The following is a 24,241-nucleotide window of genomic DNA, read 5'->3' as shown; positions in this document are numbered from 1 at the left end:
TGTAATTTATTGATGCAACTTTTGGGAGGCCATTTTGACATTTGTATTTACTGTATGTTGAATATTGCTGTTGCAGAATACACAGTGTCATTGATATTCAGTCATTGAGTCACCAAAGTTTTAATGGCTTTTTAGGGATAGGTCTGGTTTATTTGGGTCATTCTTGGCTGACATGTGGCCATGCTTTGACCTGCTTGTGGCACAGATCTGGTAAACATCACCTGACCGTCAAAGTGCCATAATTCCATGCAGCATTTGGGCCGGATGAGGATACGGAATGTGGGCCAGAATGAAAACTAACCGTGGCCCAGATTAGGGCCAGTTCTGGTTTATGTGGTTCGTTTATGGTTGACATGTGTCATTGCTATGGCTTGCTTGTGGCCCAGATCTGGCAAACAGGAGCGGAGCGCCTAAGTGCCATCATTCTACGCGGTATGTGGGCCAGATAAGGATATGGAATGTGGGCCGGATCTGGGCCAGAATGAAAACTAATCGTGGCCCAGATTAGGGCCAGTTCTGGCCAACGAGTGGAACGCCCCAGTGCCATCACTCCATGCTGTATTTGGGCCAGATAAGGATATGGAATGTGGGCCGGATCTGGGCCAGAATGAAAACTAACCATGGCCCAGATTAGGGCCAGTTCTGGTTTATGTGGTTCGTTTATGGTTGACATGTGGCATTGCTATGGCTTGCTTGTGGCCCAGATCTGGCAAACAGGAGCCTAAGTGCCATCATTCCATGCGGTATGTGGGCCAGATGAAGGTGTTTTGTGTGGGCCGAATCTGGGCCAAACCTTTTTTGCTATCTGGGTAGGGTTTTTTGTTAAGTAACATACTTTCGTCGCCGGCCGGCCGATACATGCCACGCATTAAGTGGGCCTGTCTGTCAATTAATCCCCGGGCCACTTTTTCCCCCCAGTCCGCCCCTGGGTATGAGTGAAGGGTTAAACAGGCCCGGCTAGCTCAGTCGGTAGAGCATGAGCGTGTTTTGTTGTGGTTTACTAAAACATTTTATTCCTTCCTGCTGTATTTGCCCAAAAGTACTCCCAAGCATTCTTCCTCATTCTTTGATAAAGAGATATTATCTCACTATCCTAAGGTAACCTTGAAATGTGTCAGTCTGATTGGTTGACAGCACTTGCACAACCTTTCAGTCCCAGACAATACCAGGAAATGTGATCCTCATGTTTACAAGTAGAGTGTCTTCATTCCCCACGTGCTCTCAGAGGAGAGGGGGGGCAGCCCTACTTTCCCGCCTTACCCCACCTCCTGTTGTCTGGTATGAATAGAGATACCGGGGAAAGGGACTGTCCCTACAAAAAGACATGTGACTGGAGAGTAAATCAGGCCCGGCTAGCTCAGTCGGTAGAGCATGAGACTCTTAATCTCAGGGTCGTGGGTTCGAGCCCCACGTTGGGCTCAAAACTTTTTAGGGAGACACTTCTGGCAATAGCAGCATGTTGATTCAGAAGGATGTGACGTAATGATAAGAAAAAAAAAAACGTGGATAGGATAGACGGCAATCGCTCATTTGTGGTTGGGGTTTTTGTAGAACTACTTTGTGGTATTTTGACTATGGCAAAGCTGCTACTTTATACTCCACTATATCCAAGAGCAAATATTGTATTTTTTAAAACTTTTTACAGCTCAAGGATAATCTTCTTATGCAAAATAGGGGACATTTGGATGTATGTATGTATGTATGCACTCCCTCCTCTTTACAAAGGGATAGCCTTACTTAACACCTCTCTTACACACGCTCACACAGGCACACCACCATCCACCAGCCCCATGAATATATTTCTAATGATAATTCAATAATATAACACATATTATTCTGAAATGGATCGTTTGCATGTGAGGGAGTATTTCTTTAACCTGACACGCAACAGCATAAATATAAATGCAATCACACAAACAAGCCGTTATTATGCTGTACATTTTGCACAGTCATTTCAAATCCATTCTTCCTGTAGATTAGGGGTCGGCAACAGGCGGACCGCGGTCCGGATCCGGACCCAGAGCTATAATCAATACATTAATAGGGGATTTTTCGGCGCCTCCCGCTTTTTTAACGCTGATTTGGGTGATTTATGTAATTCGTGGAGAACAGAAGAGTTTTCGTTTTGGGGGTGGGCAGTCCGTCCGTCAGTCCGACTGACGGACAACTTCTCACTTCAAAAAAGAAGAAGAAATCTAGACCGCAAACATAATTAAACAAGCGAGTACCTGTTTGTCCTGGCCAAGGACAGGTTCCATGAACACAACACGAGTGTAACGTGTCTTCACGTGGTATATGTCTCGTCCAGTCTATGGTCTCGTCTGAAAGGAGTGCTGACAGAGAGCACCGGAACGCCGCTCCAGCTCTTCAAATATTGCAGTACCCATAAGGAGCCGTACACATGCCGCAGTGTTTGCGTGGCTGTGTCTTTTAGTTGTAAGCACAGTGGCGATCTGTTGTTATTAGCATCTGGTTAGCTAGCTATGCTAACGAATTTAAAGAGCTTTTCTACAACCAGGTGGAAGAGAGCTCTCTCCTGAGAGGCTCACATAACCTCAGCTCAGTGAGGAGGTTAAGGCACACCTTGATATGATCATTATATTTATTAATGCGACATTAGACTAAACGAAAAACAGGTATAAAATACTATATGACAGTCACAAAAAAGTTGTTAAAAATAACAAGAATAGAGTTTAAAAGGGGAGTGATTTGTAAAATATCCAAAAAGAAAATCTGCTTACAGTTCTGTTTCATATGGGTGTTGTGAGATGTATCCATAGATCTCTTCATGTTGCTCTCAAAGTGCACCAGATTGATGCTTTTAACTTCAATATTTAAGAGGTTGCTTTTTCTATGCACAGCATGAAAGAAAGGCCAAATGAATGGGCTGTGATTTTAGTTTTTTAAGCAGAGGTTGAGTTCAATCATTTGTACGGCCCTCGGAGGATGTTGTAACAATTGAAAGGAAAAAGGTTCCCCACCCCTGCTGTAAATAATAATAAAAACCCTTGATTTATAACTTAACATCTCTGTCTCCTATTGATCTGATTATAAAGAATAGCCAGTTAATTGAAGCATTATAGCACAGGCCTTTGTCAGATGGTATATTACGCTGTTTTTTTCCTGCTTCGAATAGTTCTCTCTTTTTTCACCATACCTGTGTTTGCATCACTGTAACCAATGAGCACCTGCATGTGTATGAGAATGGCCCTGACACCATTTCAGCCCAGATTTACAAACTCCTGGCAGGACAAGCTCAATTCTCGCACTGAATTAAAAAAAAATACTGCAATATAAGAGGGAAAGAAAGAGAAACTTTTAAACTGTTCAATTGTTATGATGTGTAAAGACTGATATTGTTCTATAATCGTCTGAAACTGTTAAGTCATGATGTGAAATTGTTAACAAAGAAAAAGGGAAACTCAAGCTGCTGCTACACTTTATTTTATTTATCTAAAATTAAGCACTTTTAAGATGCACACATTTTCAAAAGCTATTTTATTTATTTTCTCCTATTTTATTTTTAAATGCTGCCGAGAGGAACATTACACATATCCACAGTATTTACTGTATATCTGTATAGTTCAATGTTAATTGACGATAAATATTGTTGTTCATGAATTGTACTTTCTTTATTTGATTGGCAGTCAGTTGTTGATTACATGCAGACGTTGATAAAGCTACAGCTACTTCAATATATATCACACTAATTCATAAGGCAACTTAGACATTTTGATGTTCCGGACCTTTGCATGGGGACATTTTCTCTAACTGGACCTCGTTGAATTTTAGTTGAATACCCCTGCTGTAGATGAATGCAGTCACACACAAAAAAGAGTCTAATGCCTTTCCTGCTTTCTTGTTTTCTCCTCCTCCTCTGCTGTATATGCAGGGCGTGAAGCGCTGCAGTCCAGTAACGGGCTGCGAGGAGTTCTACTACCCGCCCTGGAAGAGAGCGATGTTCAGATGGCTGGTCAGCCTGCCCATCTGCATCCTTTGTCTCTGCTTCGTCTTCCTCGCCATGCTCCTCTGCCTGGAACTGCAGGTTGGAACAGATAACACAGCAATATCGAGAAATGACAAGAATTGGAGTAGATACTTTCTGGGGCTGATATATGGGGATGATATTGTCTACACAGAACTCTTGTGAGCAGTTTTAACCAGGCCATATTGAAAAAAATCAATACTAAAACAACATCACATCATTTTACAAACAGGTTAAACAAAGCACATTCAAAGGGGCCTCTTGCCAGTTTGTATTCATAGCCTTTTAAAAATAGCTGTGGGAGTAGATATGGATGAATAGCACTTATTAAATATGTATCATGTTTCTAATGGGCCACGCAGGAAGTGGTGATGGAGATTCAGGAACTACCCAGTCTCACAAGATTTATTCCCAAGATACTGCTGGCCATTACTGTGACCATTTGTGATGAAGTGTACAAGAAGATTGCCAAATGGCTCAATGACATGGGTAAGAGACACAAAGTGACAGTCTGGGCATAACAGTGGAAATGTTATCTCTGTGATATATTCAAAAGGAAATATTTTATAAGAAAATACATTGAAATTGATACGTTTGCCCATGAGTCTTTTAGCTATGAAGTTCCTGTGTGTGCATATCCAAATGATATCCTAAGCTTGTTTGCTGTACAAATGTTTCACGTTGTGTTTTTCACCCAGAGAACTACAGACTACAGAGCGCCTATGAGAATAATCTCATCATCAAGATGGTCTTTGTAAGCTATGCATCCTCCTCTGTTTGTGGCACAATTAGAACTTATCTCGATTGTGTTTAACTTCCTCTTTCTTTTTTTTAACAGTTTGAATTCATCAATTCCTATCTCAGCCTTTTCTACATCGGATTCTACCTCAAAGACATGGAGCGACTTAAAGAGGTAATAACAACAGTTGGAAATATTGCAGACAACAAGATAACATATTTGTTTTAAAGTGCCAATTTGTCCCTAAACTGGAGTTTCTCAGGCCCAAAGTCTAATATATATCAGCCCACCTTAAAGCAATGATTGGACAGCTATGTATCCTCTTGTGTGTCTGAAGTACATTTTTGAGTTGATTCATTGTCAAGTCATGTGCCAGTAGATGTCCCGGGATCAGTGACCTGCGTTTGTACCTTCAGTCAGACTGAAAATCTTTGTGTGTTTGCTAATCAACTTTGGAATGGTTTGGTTGTCCTTCTGCTCACAGATGCTAGCCACTCTACTGATCTTCCGCCAGTTCCTACAGAATATCAAAGAGGTCCTCCAGCCTTATCTCTACGAGCAAAACAAGCTGGGCGTTTTCACCCCCAAGGTGTTGTGGGAGCTCCTTCAAACCATTGCACTGAAGTACGGCCGCCTGGCTCTGGGAAAGGTCCAGGCCTCGATGGCAGCCTATTCCTTCCTGGGTTCCAGAGGGATCCCTGTCAGTCACACGGCCAACGGAAACCCAGAGCAAAAGAGAAGAGGGGATCTGAAAGCCGGATTCAGGCTGTCAGAAGAAGAGTGGGACATGAATGACGGCAATTTGAAGAATCGTAAAGTCAGCTTCACTGAGAAGGTCGAATACCAGGACGTCACGACAGAAGTGCTGCCGGTGGATCGCAGCTTCCTGGAGGACAGTCCCACGATGGTGGAGGAAGGGATGGATCCGCCCAGTATGTTTGACAGCTGTGATGAGGACAGCGATTGGGAATCGCCGGCACAGGTATGTGGTCTATTTTTATTATTACAAATGATTGGCCTCTTTGTTTTCAGTTTGCTGGGATTCATTGTCCATTTATTTGTAATTCTAAATTGCCAGGCCACCTTTACTATTTTAAATAAACAAAAACGATAGATGATCCAAACTCTTGTTTCATGTAGTTTAACTAGTGAAAGGGGCATTGTAGGAGCCATATGTTAAAATGTATAGTTTGATATATTTGTATATTATAATCCTTTGTTGATAGTGTTATTATATAATTTATTTGAACCAGCCGTGTGGAATTGACGGCATAGAACACACTACAGAAAAGTGGAAAAACAAGATTAGCATAGCAGGGCTTCTTTAAGTTATATCAGATCTCGATACATAGATGTCATTCATCTTTGTAGACTGATGAAAATGAAACTATCCATTCCAAAGCTGCAGAAATGTAATTGTCATTATTGTCACTTGCTAGAAATATTGTAGACCAAGGATTATGCTACTATGTCCTCTCCAAAGGAATCGCAGTCTTTCTGTCAGAGAAGAAAGAACGCGAGTGAGGCGAAAGAGAATAAGAAGTCATGGATCGATCCACCAGAGGAACCCAAAACGGTCACTCTCACTCAGGCTGAGATTGAGAGCTGTATGCAGACATATGAGGTAGATCTTTTGATGTTCATTTTTTCTTCTATCATACAAAAACGACTATTTTGAATTTGCCGGTGAAAACTATGCCATTGTTTTATGATGTTTGACCCAACAAGGACACGCTTCTGGACTACCAAGAAATGTTCATCCAGTTTGGCTACGTGGTGCTCTTCTCCTCTGCGTTTCCACTGGCGGCCATGTGTGCTCTTATCAACAACATCATCGAGATCCGCAGCGACGCCCTGAAGCTCTGCACCGGCCTGCAGAGGCCCTTTGGACAGCGGGTGGAGAACATCGGACAGTGGCAGGTCAGTGTGCTTCGCTCTGGGTAAATGTCACAAACGCCCTCCAGGCTGCATCTGATAGCCTGTGCACATTTCTCTTTCTCTCAACATCAGACTGCAATGGAGGCCATGGGCTTGATAGCTATTATAGTGAACTGTTACCTGATTGGTCAGTGTGGGCAGCTGCAGCGTCTGTTCCCCTGGTTGAGTCCTGAGATGACCATCATCTCCATCGTACTACTGGAGGTACGCACTCTACTTGTACTGTCTATAGTCTGTAGTTTTAAGAGAATGTACTTTTGTTCCCCAGTAGCAAACTTTGTATTACTACACAATAAATACAAATGTGCATGGCCTGCTGTTTTTTGTTGTGGTTTTGTAAAACCGTCAAAATATTTTATATATCTGACCTCACAAGAGGTTTTGTTGTGTCTCTGAGATGTGCTGTTTGGTATGTAAGAAAATAAAACAAACAGAATAAAGCCCTATTCACACCAGACTAATGTTATCGGGGGACCGCTAATTTTGGATGTAGTCTTTCATTTCAATCTTTTGGTATATCTGGACCTTGGTTTCTGGTCAATAATTTAATATCATTAAATACAATATTATAAAATTACAAGTTAAGTTTTGACAGCATTTTTGGTGCGTAATCAAGAGGACACATCTAGCATAGAGACCCAATAGCACCGGAGCAAGAGGTATGTGGTAATTATTATAAAAACTTAGATAGGCCTTTAATATAATACTTAGAATATAAATATTAAAATAATATTGTTATTTCTATTATAAGCAGGTGTTACACAGAGCCTTGATATTGTGTCCTTGGTATAATGTCAGTAAATCCAAGTAATATTCTGACTTAGTACATCCCGCATGAATGCGTTGCACCCGAACACAGATGTCCCCTGGTAGAACTGCACCTGTGCGAATAGGGCTTGAGAAACATAATGTGAATGTTCCTTGATGTACCTGTGTGTTGAGCCTGTCCCTTTGTGGTCTCGGTGGTTTACAGCACTTTGCAATCCTCCTAAAGTACATCATCCATGTTGCCATCCCTGATATCCCTGGCTGGGTAGCAGAAGAGATGGCCAAGCTAGAGTACCGACGAAGGGAAGCCTTCAAGGTATGGTTGTGTCATAACTTGAAAGACCGTCGGCCAAACTAAGGCTTGCTGGAATCGTATTTCAACAAACGTACCCCTTTGTGTTCCTTGGTCTGACTGTTGCAGCTCTTTATGACTTCCCAGGAGAAATAACTATGTGTTTATCTGTATTGTATTATGTATCACATAAGTAGCACGTGTCCTGATGGTGTCTCAGATAAGTCTTGTCAAGCTAGAAATACACATTTATTGTAAACAGGCTTGTTTATGTGAGCCTTCTACTGGATAGGATGATAACTTCTTGTTGTGAACTGAAGATGCAAAAGGAGAAATGGCAGTTTACTATCAGCATCACTCATACAGTGTTATCGTCTCTATCACCGTGTCTTCCTTGTCCTGTGACTCCTTCTCCTATTGTGTCTTCATTTTAACACACCTCTCCATCAGAAGCATGAACAGCAGGCCCAGCAGCACTTCCAACATCAGCTGAGACGCCGGCGGGAGGAGGAGCTCCAGCGCCAGGCGGAGCAGCAGGCGGAGGCCCGGCAGGAGAGCGAGCACAGGGCCGACGCCCAGCACCAGCACCACCACGACAAGGCATCGGGGGGCAAGGCAGGGGACAAGCCCAAGAGACCCAGCTCTCTCCTGGGGAACAACAACGTGATGAAGCTGAAGCAGATCATCCCTCTCCAGGGGAAGTTCTCCTCCGGTACCTCACGCTCCCCAGCCCAGTCCCCAACGGGAGGAGAGGCCAAGCTCCCAGGGTTTCTGAAGTTCTTGAAGTCGCCCGAGGTGAAAAAAGAGCCAGCAGTGGCCGCCGGGGCGCAGGGCTCCACGGGGACCTCGGCCTCGCCCTCCACTGGCCCCGAGAGGTCACAGTCGCCCAATAGGACATTCAGTCCTGGGAAGCTGTTCAGTTTCAGCAAATCAGAGGGGACTGTGGTGTGTGTGAACGGGACACAAGCACCGCCCCAACGTGCTAACGCTCAGCCCAGCAGGGGCGACTTAAACTCAAGCCTGGAGGAACTCCCCTCCAATGAGTCCGATAAAGGAGACTCAAGACAATTGACTGATTCAGATAACTCAAAGAGCTAATAGATGTTCACTGTACCAGTGTAATGTTATGAAACGAGAGCAGTGCACAAATGCTACATTCAAGGACACACCGGTACCGTAGGAGAACACATTACTCAAAAGGACCACATGTAAGGTCAGCCAACTTCACTCTTGATGCAACTTACTTTGCACAAAGTATTATACTGTATTTATTACCACTTTATTAACTAGCTTCCATGTAAGATATGTACAGTAAGTGTAACCCTCTGAACAGAGATGTAGAGACCTTAACTGAAAGGTAAAATAATGCATGACTGCCTGGTTTTCATCAGCACCAGAACCGATAATGTAAATGATCTTTTTTATGAATCAGGACCTGATCATGAATGAGCCATTTGTCAAAGGACAATAACAGCAGCTTCCCATCCCAGGTGTGTTCCTCATCCTGATGCCAGTACTGAATGCATGTTCTGCATGCGTTATACCTCCATCATGTCTTTTCAGTTGTGAAGCACTTTCCAAGCCATCAGATTCTTCCGCAATAGGTCAGATTATATTCACTGTGACCATGAAAAATATATTCTATTTTTCTTAACTTTGATTTTCTATGAATTATTTTACTACATGAATTAGCGAATTTACTTCTTTGATGCAAATAAATGTCACTTTAATAAACATCCATCGAGAGATATAGCATTGGCTGATTTTGTTAACGGTGAAATATAATCACTGGGTGTAGGTGTTTCCTGGAGGGACAAATTTATGTAAACTAAATTGTTGGGGAAAATGATAAAACTGAAATCAGAACATACACTCTTATATCGACACACACTTAAGAAGGATATATTTTCCAGGGATTTCAATGGAATTGAAAACTACAGTTTTTCCACCTACAAATAAATGCTGAAAGGTGATTTTCCTGTTACACCGAAAAAATAAAAAGTTGCTGTTTACTAAGAGCTTAAGGACTGTATGTCATACTGTGATCTTTTAAAAAATGAAACCTGAGATAGACAGCAATACATTTATACAGTTAACTCAAAGCAAACCATTTAACATTAAACACATTCTGAACTTAATCAGGCGATGGAAAACAAACCGTTTCACAAAAGTAGAATTAGCACACTCTCCTAAGAAGAGACAGGACAATAAAACCGTCTCCTGTTTGAAGTCATAGTTGCAGTGTGTATTCTACTATATAAGCAGCCAGAACGCACATATATACTGTCATGTTTGAACAGCAAAATGTAACCAGAGAAAACATTTACATTTATGGACTAACCTGTAAGTTGTTCCAAACGCTATCGTTCATGTCAAACCATTTTCAGCAGTGATATTAATAGTGAGCTCTTTAAAAGTGCAAATCAAATTTAGCAAAATGCTTTTGTTTGTATTGATTAAAATCTGGCTTGTATTCCTCCAATGTATAAGAACAAATTAGCTAGATATAATGAAATAACAGTATGGCTAACCTGGGGAGACTAAATCAGAATGAGTCGTCTTGTTACCTGATAAAAGGGTTGAAGGGTCACAATATACATACTATACAAATATACATGACAAACACAATGTTTACCAAAGACCAATTCTAATGAGCTTCACTTGATTCATGGGCAGCAAACAAAACACTGATTATTTAGCCCTGCGGTCAAAATCTTTAAGATCCATTTTCCTTAATATCACTCAAACCTACTTAGCAAATGAGAATGGAACATTTACAACAAGGACCGACAGCTGTCCTTACAAGAAGCCTTAAAGCAGTGCAGCTCATTTCTAAGTTGAAGCATACCTGTAGTCATCAGCTAATCCATCAAATACTTTGCTACCCTCGCAATTTCAAGCACTGCTAACAAAGTAGTATCTCAAGCTACGGAGCATCACATTTAGAATATGGCTAGACAATTCTCAAGGTCACACTGTATAAAGATGCATCCTCTAGTGAGATATGATTGGCTTTACTCGCTATCCTTTCAACTCAACAGTGGTTCATTTCTTTACCTGAAACAACGTAAACCACAGGGAAGTGAAAACACACTCACTTTCAATTAAGGCAATAATCATTATCCAATGGGAGAAAACGCAAGAACATTTCTTTCAGCACTCTTCTTATTCTGCAACCGACCATAACAAACCCTGAATTGATTATTATTCAATCTAATCAACAAACACAATGCAGTTTTATTTTCAGTTATTCTAGTGACAGTAATCACATAGATGAGTGGTCTATAATAGCATTATGGACCACTGCCGTTATGTCCTTATGGAGTAGGAGCCAAAGAACATGGCATGCAATCGAACCACTTATTTAAGTGAAATGCACATGTATCAGAGATGGTATAAATAACTACAACTGTAAACCCCTTAAGAGCAGCAGAGCGCTCCATATTGATAAGAAAACTGTGAGCTTTGGGTGAAGGAAAACAGAGGGGCTAAAGAAGGAGGTAGATGTATGTTCATTTTAAACTACAAAGAGTGAAATCTGAGGCAGAGGTGTGTTGGAAAAAAGAACATACTGTGTCTAAATAAAGGAGGGAAAGGGTTTTTGGTTAAAGAGGAAACTTGAAGTCATATGCAAACATTAGGATCAATGTTACTTTGGGATTCTTGTTATGCCGGCTGTGTTCTGCAATGTATGAATTGTCGTGTGCTTCACTTTCAGCGCCTTGGTTTGCAAACATGTATTCTGCATCTGCGTGTGCATTTTGTTTAGTTCAGTCTCTGCTGGGCGTGCATCATCAGCGAAGCAATTCACGAATCCTCATTCAGCTCCCGATTGTCTGTTCTGGCTATTTTCCGTGGAGGCGCCATGTTCTCCCCCTCGCCTTGCTCCTGCTCTCGCTTTTTTCCTGAATTCTGATAAAGTAAGAAGGAAAACAAAATTCAATAAACCAGAAGTAGCAAAACACATGATCACTTCTGTCATAAAACAATACAATTAGCATCAACTCTCTTCTAGATTCCTTCTACTCTCTTTGATAACGGTTTACCTTTTTGTCCCACTGTTGATGAAGATATCGCAATAGGATGTTTGTCTTCTCTGTGACGATGACTGAGGAGCAAAAAAACACTGATTAAATCATTCGAAGGTTAAAAGGGTCTAGAAAAGTAATAGAGCTGTTGAAATCAGCTGTTCTAATACAGAGTGTTTACTGTAGGCGATTTCGAAACAGAAAATAAGAACATTGCTAAGCAAAAGAAAAGAAAAGTTGTGATGTGGTCTTAGGGTATAATATTGGTTATACAGATGTAACCGACATATTTGATCAAATGTGATAGAAAGTGGGCTGTAGTTCTGACTGCTCTTTAAAACACTTACTCTGCTCTGATGGGTACTCCCGGGTTGGAAGATACACAGAAGGTCGTCGGTTCTAAAACAAAAATTATATTCATGTCAGGTTAGAATTACCTAAAACAAAAAGAAGTACTACCATGTAACACTATTTCTTTAAACACCCGAATAACACTGACAACGTGATTTAATCATTTTGAGAACAAAGGAGATCACTTACTGATGCTTTACATACTGAGTCTGCATGGAACCTACTGAAGTTGCTTTTGTTGTAGACCGGTAGTCCTTTCAGAAAATCAGACTGTGAGCGGAGGAGACAAATGTGAACAATATCCCTTGTTAGACATCTACCATATCCACAACTGGTTAGTAGAAAAGTACTTCTGACATTTGACTCAATAAATGGGCATTGATATGGTACTCAGTGACATAGAATGCATTTACACTACGGTCTGTTTACTACCTCATAGCGTTACGCATTAGTCTATCTAAGTCGATAACAACCAATTATGTTATACATTTACCTCAATAATTAGACAAAGAACATGCTGTGAATCTACCTTCTCCATTTCTGTCCGAGTCACGCTCCTTGCTTGAAGAGAAAACGATCAGATGCTACTGTTTTAGCTAGCTAGCTACTAAGCCTTGTTGCCTTTGTCGTGGCCAAGATCCGGTTTGTTTACCCGTCGGACAGCTTCCTACGACTGCTGGAAAACATAAACTACGTATGACTATGATGTGATAGCATCATGCCACCTTATTCATTCGGAAACTTCCACTCATGTAAATGTAATTACATAAAAACTGAAACTGTACGTCCTTTGAGTGCTAACTTGCTACTTGTTCACAACTCCATTTTTCTTGTCCGTCTGTTCGGGGCGGTTACGTTCTGAAAATTAACGCACTGCATTGGTTGAAGCGTGACGACGACGGAAAAGGCAACGCGCTGATTGGCTAGACAGTGATTATGTAACAGCCCAATCTCCCAATGCGAAGGGGCCTGTGCTCTGAAACTCAGATGAAAACAACACAAGCACTTTTTAAAGCATGTCCTCCCGATGGTCCTCCCTTATCCACATTATGTATTTATGCATCTCTCTGCTTATTGCTGCTTGCGTTTAGGGGTTGAGTTATGATAGGTGACCGTAGGTAGGTCAAAATACTGAATTGATGTATAAGGCTTAACAACAGCACAGCAAACCCACTGTTAAACTCTAAATTATTGATATTAAACTTCACCCAGTCTAGTCATCATGGTGCATTACTAAACAGTTTCGTCATTAAATTACACCTTATATCAATATCTGCTTATTTTAGTTATGAGTGTTCATATACAATGCAGTAATTAGTAAACTAATATTAGTACTTTAAATCTATGCATGCCATTAGCTGTAAAATGAATGTGCTACAATTATTAATAGCAACTTTCCCAAAATTCCTATATATGTCAAATATTTCTGGCATATTGCATTATTAATTAATGCCTCCATGTTCTCTACTTGTCTGACTTTCAACTCTTTTGCCTCGAAAATGAAACACCACTAATGGTATTCTGGGTCACACTGCCTGATGAGCCAAAAGGACACTCGTTCTAAAATTGAAAGCACTTAGCTTGATTTTTATAGTTAATTAACCTACAATGTGTATACAAACAATTGATGGCAGCAAACGTGGAAGTTTAAAAAAAAAAAAAAATCTTTGTGAAGTATTTATTTTTCAATAACATACAAATGCATTTAAATTCTTCAGGGGTAGTTTTTATTTCATATTAAACAAGAATTTGGTTTTCAGTAGTGGAAAAAAGATGACCTTGATCATTTTGTCTTCCAATAACTTCACACAAGCAAAAAAACAAACATCTGATAACATTTAATGGTAACAAACACAACTTTATGGATAAAAAAGACTGGGTGAAACTACCAGTCTTCTTTTGACCAAATGCAAATTATTTGTCAAAGGCCAGCTTTTACTCCCCACCCATGATTAATGGAGTGCAAAAAAGTAAAACCCAACCCACACCACACCCAGTATCACCATTACACAGGGTCTTTGCTGAGCACCCTGAGCAATGGCAACTTTTCTGAACCAATGTCTGTTTCTCAAAGACTGGCAGGTTTTCCGACAAGGTCCTTCAGTGTGTGAGTGACTTCCGCCCCTTCAACATGCGCCTCAGAATCACCTCGATGCCGCTTTGTGTGCTGATCCTCTTGATCCAGCCGTGGGTCCTCTTGCGTTTGATGTTCTTGGGCTGATACTCTGTACCTCTCTTCTTTGTCCGAATCTGCTGGTATTGCCATGGAAGCTGTTGGAACACTCCTGAACCCTCAGCTTGTGAAGAAAGCAGCCCACATCTGGAAATAGTAGGTCTTGCAGCTGCTGTGGGCACCATCCAGCTGCTGAATAGTCTAAGGCGAGAGTTGCCAGGTATTGCAAGGTTTCCTGCAGGGATGCTGTGGACAAATGTTTACACATGTTATAAACAAATCATTTTGTATTGTTCTTCCTGTGTCTCTGCATGCACCACTTATACCAAAGCAAATTCCTCATATGTGTAAACCTACTTGGTATTAAAACTGATTCTCATTCTGATTCTTTATTACCAAGTTCGTTGTATAATCTAGAGTGCTGCTTTTTATATTTGTTCTCATGCACGGATCCAAAGCATTCGTGTCAACTGTTTACACAATAATTAAATAACACATTGAAAACACATCAGAACTGTAACTGTTACTGCTACTGGAATAATACGAGTAAACACTACATACAGATGTAAATCAAAAGTCATTAATGATATGTTAATTAGCTATAATTGAGCTATAATTGAAATAGCCTTCACCTTACTAAATATATTCTTCAATCAGTAGCTAGCTGGCTACCTGCATCCTTAACTAGCCACGCTGCTAACACACTGCTAAGCTAGCTAGACAAGCTTTTGCCGTTTGTCGAACATAGCCATACGTAGACTTTGTTACCTGGTGAAATTGTTTATCCCACGCAGTCGGGAAATAGATGACCGTATAATGTTCATTTTTAGATAGCTACACAGTTGACACAGACATGAGAACAGTGAATGTCACAGGTCTGCCTGCGTATATAAAGCAACACGATTGGTTAATACCTTTCAGCCAATGAGAAGGCTTGTTGCTGAAGATATTGTTTAATGCCCCGAGTAATGTTTGTCAGGTCAAACTCACAAGAAGTTTACCAACTTTACCGGCCAACGCCACAGTGTTTCAGTGCCAGAAAAAGGTGTATTGGCAAAATTAATGAATCTAAGTCTGACAGGTATGATTTGAGCTTAGCATCTGCCAAATGAGGGACACGAAACAAGGTAAGCAATGGCATTTGTATACAGACTGAGATGACTCGATGCCTGAGAAGTTTTACCTCGGGGTAATTATGCACATCAATGTACGATTCACAACCATGGTTCACAGTCACAGTACACTACTGCACAACCCTGTGGAGAGAACTAAAATAACCCTCTCTTCACATTGTTCACAAGTGCAGTTTTCACAAATCAGTGCACTGCTGCCCAACACTTTACTTAACCTGCTCACTCAAGTAATGTAAAAATGACATTATTAATCTACTTTTAACTTTTGTTCATCCAAAATTAGGCTATTTTCAACGTTATTTCGCACTAATTACATATCAAGCATGTACACGTTAGTGTAACAGTAGTCCAGTGCTAAATTAAAGCTTTGCCAGTCTGGCAGCTAATATCATAAAACCACAAATTAAAGTAATTTAGGAATAATGTAGAATTTGAATCATAAAACAATATGTCACCAATTTCCACCAAATTAGGGGTCATTCAAGCACTCCTGTCATTCAAACACATATTACAATGTATTCTATATAACAATGATGAGGTTGTCTACATGTAGACATACATGTAAATACATATGATGTTGTCAAAATCACAGAAAATACTTTAAGTTATTGTTTTATTGTGTGCATTATTTTTACAAGAGTTGTCATTTGAGTGCCACTTGGTGTCAATAAGGAAAATTCCCTTCCTTACAATGTTGTTTGTGAGCTGATATGTTAAAACAAAATTCTCTATTGGCTATCATGGCATGTTTATTGACCTCATTGATTTCAGAACCATTTTATTAAAACATCAATGTGTGATACTGATATCTATAAACATAAAGCACTTTGTTATTTACATCGGCTGCCAAACAATGACAGAAAGCAGTTGTGGGCTCAGGCTCTCCCCATAAACGTCACTGCTGGCCATTCCGTGACAGGCACCGCACTGTCCGGGCACTGTAGCACCGATGTGTTGATGTGAGTCCAAGGGTAACAGCAACACAGCTCATCATAATGTTATTGGTTAAAATTAAAGGTAATTTCTCCCTTCAGTGACGCAGCACCTGGCAAAACATATTTCAGGTGTAGGTTTAGGAAAATGCGGTAGAGATGATTTAAACCCTGGTGAAGAATTTGAAATTGTAACATCACACGTGCAGGCCTGATCATGACCATGTGTTGGCCCATTACGACAGCTGGACAATCATTTTTGATCATTCCTGTCGCTCTCCCTGACTGAAAGCACGCGCGCACACGCACGCATTTTGCTACTCTCTCAGCCTTGGCAACAAGGAAACAAGCCTTTCCCATTGGCCTCCTCTCTGTGATCAGCTGTCTTCTATTCGCCCTGCTCCCTGCTACTCAGGAGAAAAAAATGCCGAACACTGCTGTTGCTGCTGCGGATACAGGGCAACAGGGTTGGGTAGGGTCTGAATGCGCAGTGGATGCTGAGGGAGAGGAAACAAAACATTGGTTGTTATCGTTATGGATGTCGTATTGACATGCAATTGCCACACTCTTATGGATGCATGCTCAATCTCCTCCGTGTTCAGTGACAGCAGCCCAATGAAGCCAATAAGAAGTGATTACTGTTTTGCAGCATCTTTAGTGTAGACAAATTGTTACACCAAATGCAACGTTTTCCCTCTTCAGCTTCGTCGACCCTTCATCTTTTGGTGCAGATTTATATTCACCCTTAATCATCTCTAATTCTGCAGGTAAGGAATTGATTTGTTATTGCATTATGTATTTAATGAGCGAATGTTTATTGTGCATCGTTCAGCATTCATAAACATCCGCACAATGTCTGCATGCATTTGTTCCTTGACTGAGCAAAAATAACAGATCTATATCATATGCAATTATAGCACTCCACACCAGACTGCCACGGATTTATAATATTTGTTTTAATTTGTGATGTGATGATTTTAATTGGCCTATACATAACACTCAAAATGCCCTTCACTGGGCATTTTCATTCTATTCAGACACATAGACCACTAACAATACTGCTGTTTATGGCTACATTGTTGGGGAGTCAAATGCTTGTAGAATATTATCTTGCATTTAGCATTATTAACTGAAAATAGGTGACAATGAATTATTATTTTCTGATATAAGCATTTTCAACACTGCAGCTATGTGTGTTAGAAATATAGAGTAGCACACTGTGTTACTCTAAGACTTAGCAGACATGTCAACCTTAATATTCTGCACTGCAGGCAAACATGTTATACATGATGCATGAGTAACCTTCAGCCTGTTTGACTTTAAGGTTTGTGGATCTAAAATAATTTCTCTCACACAGATTCAAATCCAGGTTGACCATACATTAGTAGGTGAAGAGGACAATCCCTGATTTAAATAACAGGGTAGTTAATCGTGTAGTTAATTTTGTGGTAATGAGGTATTGTGGCATTGCATCAGGGTCATTCAAAGTGCTAAACATGGTTATGTAATATCCTGCTATGTTGTCAATAAATACACCTTTCCCTCATTACCACTTGTAGCTGCTGCACAACTGATTTGTTCATGATAAAATGACAGAATGGCTTACAAATGTAAGGTCCATCACGTATAAATCTATAGAGATAGATGACTGTATGTATGGAGGACAAGCAGAACACACTGCAGTGTTGACATTGATGATCCATTTGGATTTTTGTGGAAAGGCGGGCCTCTGTCTCAGTCTACATTCACTTGGCTCCAGGGTGTAACTGGATAGCACTTTATCCACTGACCTTCAGACCATTCTGCCACCAGCAACAACACCACACACCGACACACGCACATGTCTACTCTCCTGTGCGTGTTTTTTTTATTTCACTGTAGAGCCAGCCCTCTGAAGCACCATGTATTAAAAGTCTGTTTAATTCATTTACCGTAATCTAGAGGTTGGTAAAGCTTTAACCAATAAACGTTAACAAATGTACGACGTATGGTGAACTATTACAGTGATGTTCTTTAAATAGGATATGCAGAATGACAATCTGCATCTAAACGGGATAAGCAGTATGAGATACAATTGTGTCAATGTTTACAGTTTATATGACTTTAATCAGGAGAAAGTCTTTACCAAAAAAACAACAAATTGAATTTCAATGTGGAACAGTTCTGACTATATGTTAAAGAGAATTTATAGTCATCCGTTTGTTTAATTTTTATCTCAAGATGTGCTTACTTATTGATAAGCCAATATTACTTAGGCAGCATGATTGAAGCCATAATCTAAATTACATGTCATGTAATAGTATACTGTATGCAGGGAAATCCGCCCTACGTATAAGCAGTAATAATGCACTCTGTGTCTGTAAACAGGAAATAATAAAGCCTTGTCATTCTGTGTCCTAGAGATAACCAACCTGCGTGTGCATACAAAGTTAGGACTAATGATGCTTAATTTACACAACTGCCAAAATAACTGTGACTGGACCTATGCATAATGATGTTCTTCCCTTTTTTAAATGTTCCCTATCTCTATTGGTATCAGTATAGCTCGGAACACAGCAATCATACTGTTATGAGACATACCATTCATGTACACAGACATGCCATATGACTGTCATGTTCTATTTATACTCTGGACCATGCAAAAAGGAAGGGTTATTTATAGCAAACGTCTAGGTCAGCATGTCAATTGCCGGTTGTCACTGACATTGAAACTGTAGTACAGCCCAGCAAAAGCATGTTTTTTTTTCTTCCCTGTTTATGAACTTGGAGATCCTAAATGTTAAGCTGCTTTGCCACCGAGGTGAGTCGAACTTAAAAACGCTGCTTTAGCTACACTTTTACACAAACTATGGTATTTTCAATTTGCAAAGCAGTTTGGAGCCTGTTGAAACTGGTGCCTTCTCTCTTCACTGTGTGTGGTTTGATAAAAGGAGTTAGCAGACTGTTCTATGGAAACTGCGTTGCTAGGCAACAGCTTGGGTCCAATTTGATTCACATCAAGCTCGGACCCAATTTATTTGCGTTGAACTGTTGACATTTGCAAATACTGCAACAGGAAATAAACCTAAAACCATGTTTATGTTTGAATCTATTACTTTAGTTTTTTAAACTGGAGAAGGGTAAAACGTTTCACAAAAATGGTCTTTCATGTTGTACTACATTATCTACATATTCACATGTTTTTGTTATGCATCTGAGTGCTGAGCTGCTTTGTTATGTGCGTTGTTTCTGCAGGAAAGCACTATGCTGACCACTATCACTGAAGGGATTCTCTGCTGTCTGACTGGGAAGGCTGCCAGTCTGGTCTTGCCTCTGGAGTCGTCTGAACCCTCTGATGGGTTTGAGTTTGTGGAGGTGAAACCTGGGAGAGTTCTGCGAGTGAGGCACATCATCCCAGAGCGTCCCGTGGTAACAGAGGATCAAGTTACAGGCAAAGGAAATACAGACGGAACTGATGATGATGTTGAAGGCTCTCTTGAGGAAGATAACGAAAGCAATACCGGCAGCAGTGTCCACTGCAAGAGGAAGATCACAGTCTACCGCAACGGGCAGCTAGTGATTGAGAATCTCGGCGATGTTCTGCACTCTGAGATCCTGCAGTGTCAGGATGGGGATCTGGAGCCTTGCAGCACAGTAGAGGTGGAGTTGGCAGACTACAAAGAAATGCCCTCTTCTCCAGACCCCAACTCTGCTCCTCCTCCGGTTCCCTCACCCCTTGGGGAACATAAACCTGCTCCACCGCCTCGCCGCCGGCGCCGCAAGCCCAAGCGCACTGTGCAAATCGACTCAAAGAGAGTCATCTCCAGCTGCAAAGGAACACACTCGGACGTAGCGTTGTTCTTCGTGCACGGCGTGGGAGGTTCTCTGGACATTTGGGGCAGCCAACTGGACTTCTTCTCTCGGCTTGGCTACGAGGTCATTGCTCCTGACCTGGCGGGGCATGGAGCCAGCACTGCCCCGCATATTGCAGCGGCTTATACTTTTTACGCCCTTGCAGAGGACCTTCGTGCCATCTTTAAGAGATATGCTCGTAAACGCAACATTCTCATTGGCCACTCATATGGGTGAGGATGTGTAAAATGCTTTATTATAAACCTTATTGAACCATTTACTTATGTAGTAGTGATTATACACTTATCTCTTCCAGAGTGTCATTTTGCACCTTCCTGGCCCACGAATACCCTGATCTGGTCCATAAGGTGGTGATGATCAATGGAGGCGGCCCCACAGCTCTGGAGCCCAGCCTTTGCTCCATCTTCCAGCTGCCATCTTGTGTCCTGCACTGTCTGACACCCTGTCTGGCCTGGAGCTTCCTCAAGTAAGATACGCATTTGCATGCCAACATTTACTCTAGTACAGACAGTGACAGATACAGGATATTCTCTTGCCGATGACAGAACAACATGGCTTGTTGATGCCAAAACACTTGAACAATTACATTGGAAAACCTGAAATATAACTTCCCTGTCTTTTTTCTAACCTTCAGAGCTGGGTTTGCCCGCCAAGGTGCCAAAGAAAAGCAGCTGTTGAAGCAGGGCAACGCCTTCAATGTGTCTCCGTTTGTGCTGCGGGCCATGATGAGTGGTCAGTACTGGCCTGAAGGGGATGAGGTCTACCATGCTGAGCTCACTGTGCCCATCCTTCTGGTTCATGGCATGTGTGATAAGTTTGTGCCAATGGATGAGGACCAGCGCATGGCAGAAGTAAAACACGTTTTCATATATGAATATTTGCTATTTTATCTTATGATATGTAATGTAAATTGTATGTGCACTGTAGTGTTATACTGTTTGTAATGTTTTGTAATCATCTTGGCTGCCTTTCCAGATCCTTCTATTTGCATTCCTGAAAGTCATCGAGGAGGGAAGTCACATGGTCATGATGGAGTGCCCTGACACCGTCAACACCCTCCTCCACGAGTTCTTTCTATGGGAGCCTGACATGTTCAGGAAAGACAGCAGCAAAACAGACACGGCTCTCACTGACTCTCTCCATACACTGAAAATCCATAAGCCTGTGGACAAATAACCAACCGGGAGACTAGTTTTGTTACGGAACCAAGCAGAAGGCCTTTTACGGCATGTGTTCTTAAGGCTGCTCCCAGGCTGAGAGCTGATATAAACAGGGCCTCATCTTCAGGATGTGGACGGCCACTGGTGCTCCAAGATTAAGCAGGACTTTGGCATGTTGCCGACCAGGGAACGATGGAACAAACATAACGATAAGGGGAATGGATGGAAACACAGTCAGTTTTTGCTTCGCTTTAATTGCAATTTGTGCTTCATTGCGTCATGTTTGCAAAACGACCCAATACCTGGAGGACTGTGTCCATTCGTGATTTGAGTATGAACTATATCTGGTGAAAAACGGACTCCTACCACATGCAAGAGGCATAAGATTCATGAAATGTTGATGTGGTGATTTTCATCACCTTAAATATTCTGTATAGTACTGCAGAACTTCTGATGTACCTTTACAAAATGGTTATTAACTAATCATTGGATCAAACTTATATATGCTTTCATTGAGAAACTGTGGTGAGTTGAGGAATTACAGATCTGATGTGCCAGTATGACAGTGAAGGACAGCTTAAAACAATAATAGTTTATTACAGAATAATAAAAACATTGAATATATACTGTCATTCATACATAAGTTACATATTGCCAGAAGGGGGAACACAAAGTCCATCGTCCAGCTGCATTTCTGCCACCTAATAACCCCATCCACACCATGTGCAGTGTTCACAGTCTCAAACATTAAGACTCAATCACGGTTATTGTCTATAAAAATGCTTCATCTATTTTCAAATTACAGCAATATATTTTCCATATATTGAACTCTTATCTAACTCAAAAAGCTATGTGTGTCTATGTTAAGCACAATGTAACCAACTCATGAATTCATAGTTGCATGGAAATCAAGTAATATGCAATGAGAGATTTATCTGAGCTGGTTACAAAACAGATAAACAAAAATGGATGCCCTAAAGTTCTCCTTTATTCAAGCAGCTATGGCTGCAATAGTATATCATATCCTAAGGATAATAAAAAAGTACAGAGGCCCTGCATGAGTTCAGAATATGAAAAAGTATCAAGATTGTGTCAAACAGTTGCAATATATTCTTATATTGAAAAGTTCCCTGTGCACTTCTCTCTAATCAATTGAGTGTTCTTTCAATGTGTAAGTATTTTTTTGCCTTTTTTTAAATAACTGCCATAACAAATTGTGGTTGTATTGACCGCTTTAAGCTGCTGAGTGTGTTGCTCTAAAACTCTGGAGTCCATCTTATTTATCGAAATGTGTCAAACAGAAAGAAAAAGATCACATTATGCTCGTAGAAAGACATTCATTCATGGGGGCTACTTTGTCTCACAGTAAGGTGCAAGTAAAAGAAAATGTGCAAACCTGTGGAGTGTCCAAAGCTTGAAATCAAATGTGAGTCAGCCAAAGGTGAAACTCCCTTAGAAAGAGGGACAATTGTACAGACCATGCTGGTCTGTTGAATATGCATTTTGACAGAGTGCTGATGCAACATGACTGGTCTTATGCAACAGGAACAACATATATAGAATTAGAGAGGACATAAACAGACTTGGCACTGACATCTCAAATAAACATCATTTATTCTCTATGAACTTTCCAAAAACCAACAAGTGCTGCTGATGCAATGTACTGTATGTCTCCTTTTGGTGTTAAAGGTCAGTAAAACTGTATGGACGACAGAGTGCACATGTATTTCCTTTTATGCTGAAAGTATGCATATACAAATTGTCAGTGCTCAAATGTGCTATATCTATTTGTGGTTAACAAAGATGTGTTAATGTTGTTGTTGCATTTATTCATGGGAATCATAATATATGCACTGCCTGAATGTAGATGCATATAACAGTATATATACCCTATCAAAACTGTTGGATTCAGTGTATGAATGTGCCTTTCCTGGCATGAAATAAAAACGATGTTCACAGCTGATTTTGTTAGTTTGTTCTTTTGCAATTATAGTGTGGTGCACCTCGGTAAGTGATATTGCAATTTACACATTAATTATGTAGACCTTTTGGTAGACAACATATATTTTTCAATTTGATCATATAAATATACAGTATATTCATATGAGGACTGAAATTGTTTACATATTGATACAGGACAAAACCACATCAGTACTTTCAGATTATATATAGGCCTATTAATATATTTCAAATGCAATTCATTTGCATATCCTCATAACATATGTGAACGTTTGAAGCACAATTGGACAACATTTTTAATTGATTTAATTTAAACCTTTACTATATCTTAAATAAGTAAGTCTATTACTATTTTTTTTAGAAGGTTATTATTTTACTGCTCATGTCGGAGATAGTAAATTAAATGTCAAACTGATTATATTTGATCAGTAAGAATAGATGACTGAGTTCAAAGATGAATATAATAATATGAATAATAAAACAATCAAAGATCAATTCTGAAGTTCCTGGACATCCTGTGTTTGGTTTTTTTATACTTTGTTTTTATTGAAAATAATTGCACTGAATTCCAAACGTACATACTGTCATTTAACTTTGACATTCAAAAATACGATTTCAATTCGCATCCACATGTTGAGGCGCAACGGGCAACTCAAAAATGAAATAAAAATGAAAAATAAAAAACGACTGTCCAAAATGGTTCTCAATGGTTTCCTGGATTATCTTGTCCAATGTGTTTGTCTTCTTCTCTATATAATGTTCATCCTTTCCACTGGTCTTCCATTTTTGGTAGACTTTAGTCTCAACCGATGTGTCAGTTTTTCCATTATGTAGATTTCCTCTCTCCATCCATTGTCCTATATCCACTTGCCCCCATTTCCTTGTGATGGCTTTCTTGCCGGCTATCAACAACACTTTAACTAAGTATCTA

The 24,241-nt window shown here is 40.4% G+C and overlaps 4 protein-coding genes and 1 non-coding gene across 8 annotated transcripts in view; 3 read left to right on the top strand and 2 right to left on the bottom strand.

Moving 5' to 3' along the window:
* Window positions 1–9,691, top strand: part of ano8a (anoctamin 8a) — a 39,487-nt gene extending 29,796 nt beyond the window's left edge. Inside the window, exons 9-18 of one of the 2 annotated variants that reach the window (XM_034104091.2) lie at window positions 3,893–4,045; window positions 4,348–4,474; window positions 4,684–4,739; window positions 4,824–4,898; window positions 5,209–5,706; window positions 6,208–6,348; window positions 6,453–6,644; window positions 6,735–6,866; window positions 7,636–7,746; window positions 8,176–9,691. In XM_034104091.2, coding sequence (XP_033959982.1) covers window positions 3,893–4,045; window positions 4,348–4,474; window positions 4,684–4,739; window positions 4,824–4,898; window positions 5,209–5,706; window positions 6,208–6,348; window positions 6,453–6,644; window positions 6,735–6,866; window positions 7,636–7,746; window positions 8,176–8,820 — 2,130 coding nt within the window. In that variant the 3' untranslated portion in view covers window positions 8,821–9,691. Of the gene's footprint in view, window positions 1–3,892; window positions 4,046–4,347; window positions 4,475–4,683; window positions 4,740–4,823; window positions 4,899–5,208; window positions 5,707–6,207; window positions 6,349–6,452; window positions 6,645–6,734; window positions 6,867–7,635; window positions 7,747–8,172 lie in introns of both variants that reach the window. The other variant, XM_034104090.2, reaches the window with a different exon arrangement.
* Window positions 1,347–1,419, top strand: trnak-cuu (transfer RNA lysine (anticodon CUU)). Its single transcript has one exon. It is a non-coding gene; the product is annotated as a tRNA-Lys (tRNA).
* Window positions 9,692–10,936: 1,245 nt separating the features above from the next.
* On the bottom strand, window positions 10,937–12,971 carry LOC117462083 (DET1- and DDB1-associated protein 1-like). 2 transcript variants are annotated; one of them, XM_034104152.2, is made up of 5 exons: window positions 12,595–12,971; window positions 12,291–12,371; window positions 12,098–12,149; window positions 11,769–11,830; window positions 10,937–11,634 (listed from the first exon to the last, which is right to left on the bottom strand). In XM_034104152.2, exons 1-5 carry the CDS (start codon window positions 12,637–12,639, stop codon window positions 11,530–11,532), a joined length of 345 nt encoding a protein of 114 aa, XP_033960043.1. In that variant the 5' UTR covers window positions 12,640–12,971; the 3' UTR covers window positions 10,937–11,529. The 2 variants fall into 2 exon arrangements, with proteins under 2 accessions (XP_033960043.1, XP_033960044.1); XM_034104153.2 differs by having other exon boundaries at window positions 12,631–12,970.
* An 834-nt stretch (window positions 12,972–13,805) lies between these two features.
* On the bottom strand, window positions 13,806–15,177 carry mrpl34 (mitochondrial ribosomal protein L34). Its single transcript, XM_034104151.2, has 2 exons — window positions 15,043–15,177; window positions 13,806–14,520 (listed from the first exon to the last, which is right to left on the bottom strand). Exons 1-2 carry the CDS (start codon window positions 15,096–15,098, stop codon window positions 14,202–14,204), a joined length of 375 nt encoding a protein of 124 aa, XP_033960042.1. The 5' UTR covers window positions 15,099–15,177; the 3' UTR covers window positions 13,806–14,201.
* A 1,544-nt stretch (window positions 15,178–16,721) lies between these two features.
* On the top strand, window positions 16,722–23,302 carry LOC117462057 (protein ABHD8-like). 2 transcript variants are annotated; one of them, XM_034104120.2, is made up of 5 exons: window positions 16,722–17,106; window positions 19,574–20,403; window positions 20,487–20,657; window positions 20,826–21,042; window positions 21,167–23,302. In XM_034104120.2, exons 2-5 carry the CDS (start codon window positions 19,583–19,585, stop codon window positions 21,365–21,367), a joined length of 1,410 nt encoding a protein of 469 aa, XP_033960011.1. In that variant the 5' UTR covers window positions 16,722–17,106; window positions 19,574–19,582; the 3' UTR covers window positions 21,368–23,302. The 2 variants fall into 2 exon arrangements, with proteins under 2 accessions (XP_033960011.1, XP_033960010.1); XM_034104119.2 differs by lacking the exon at window positions 16,722–17,106 and adding an exon at window positions 18,881–19,139.
* The last annotated feature ends 939 nt before the right edge of the window (window positions 23,303–24,241 follow it).

This window comes from Pseudochaenichthys georgianus, chromosome 17 (assembly GCF_902827115.2).
Source record: "Pseudochaenichthys georgianus chromosome 17, fPseGeo1.2, whole genome shotgun sequence".
Lineage (NCBI taxonomy): Eukaryota > Metazoa > Chordata > Actinopteri > Perciformes > Channichthyidae > Pseudochaenichthys > Pseudochaenichthys georgianus.
Note: the sequence above shows the minus strand (reverse complement) of the source record. Positions and strands in the feature narration are given on the sequence as shown.

Bases quoted from the DNA above. Each gene is read 5' to 3' on its own strand.
- LOC117462083 (XM_034104152.2), bottom strand. From the start codon at position 12,639: ATGGAGAAGGTAGATTCACAGCATGTTCTTTGTCTAATTATTGAG. The intron at 11,831-12,097 runs GTAAGTGTTTTA...TTTGCTCCTCAG, and splicing joins GGAGTACCCATCAGAGCAGA to TCATCGTCACAGAGAAGACA. The intron at 11,635-11,768 runs GTAAACCGTTAT...TTACTTTATCAG, and splicing joins ATCAACAGTGGGACAAAAAG to AATTCAGGAAAAAAGCGAGA.
- mrpl34 (XM_034104151.2), bottom strand. From the start codon at position 15,098: ATGAACATTATACGGTCATCTATTTCCCGACTGCGTGGGATAAACAAT. The intron at 14,521-15,042 runs GTAACAAAGTCT...ATTTGTCCACAG, and splicing joins GGGATAAACAATTTCACCAG to CATCCCTGCAGGAAACCTTG.
- LOC117462057 (XM_034104119.2), top strand. From the start codon at position 19,116: ATGTTAAGCTGCTTTGCCACCGAG. The intron at 19,140-19,573 runs GTGAGTCGAACT...TTGTTTCTGCAG, and splicing joins TAAGCTGCTTTGCCACCGAG to GAAAGCACTATGCTGACCAC. The intron at 20,658-20,825 runs GTAAGATACGCA...TCTAACCTTCAG, and splicing joins CTGGCCTGGAGCTTCCTCAA to AGCTGGGTTTGCCCGCCAAG.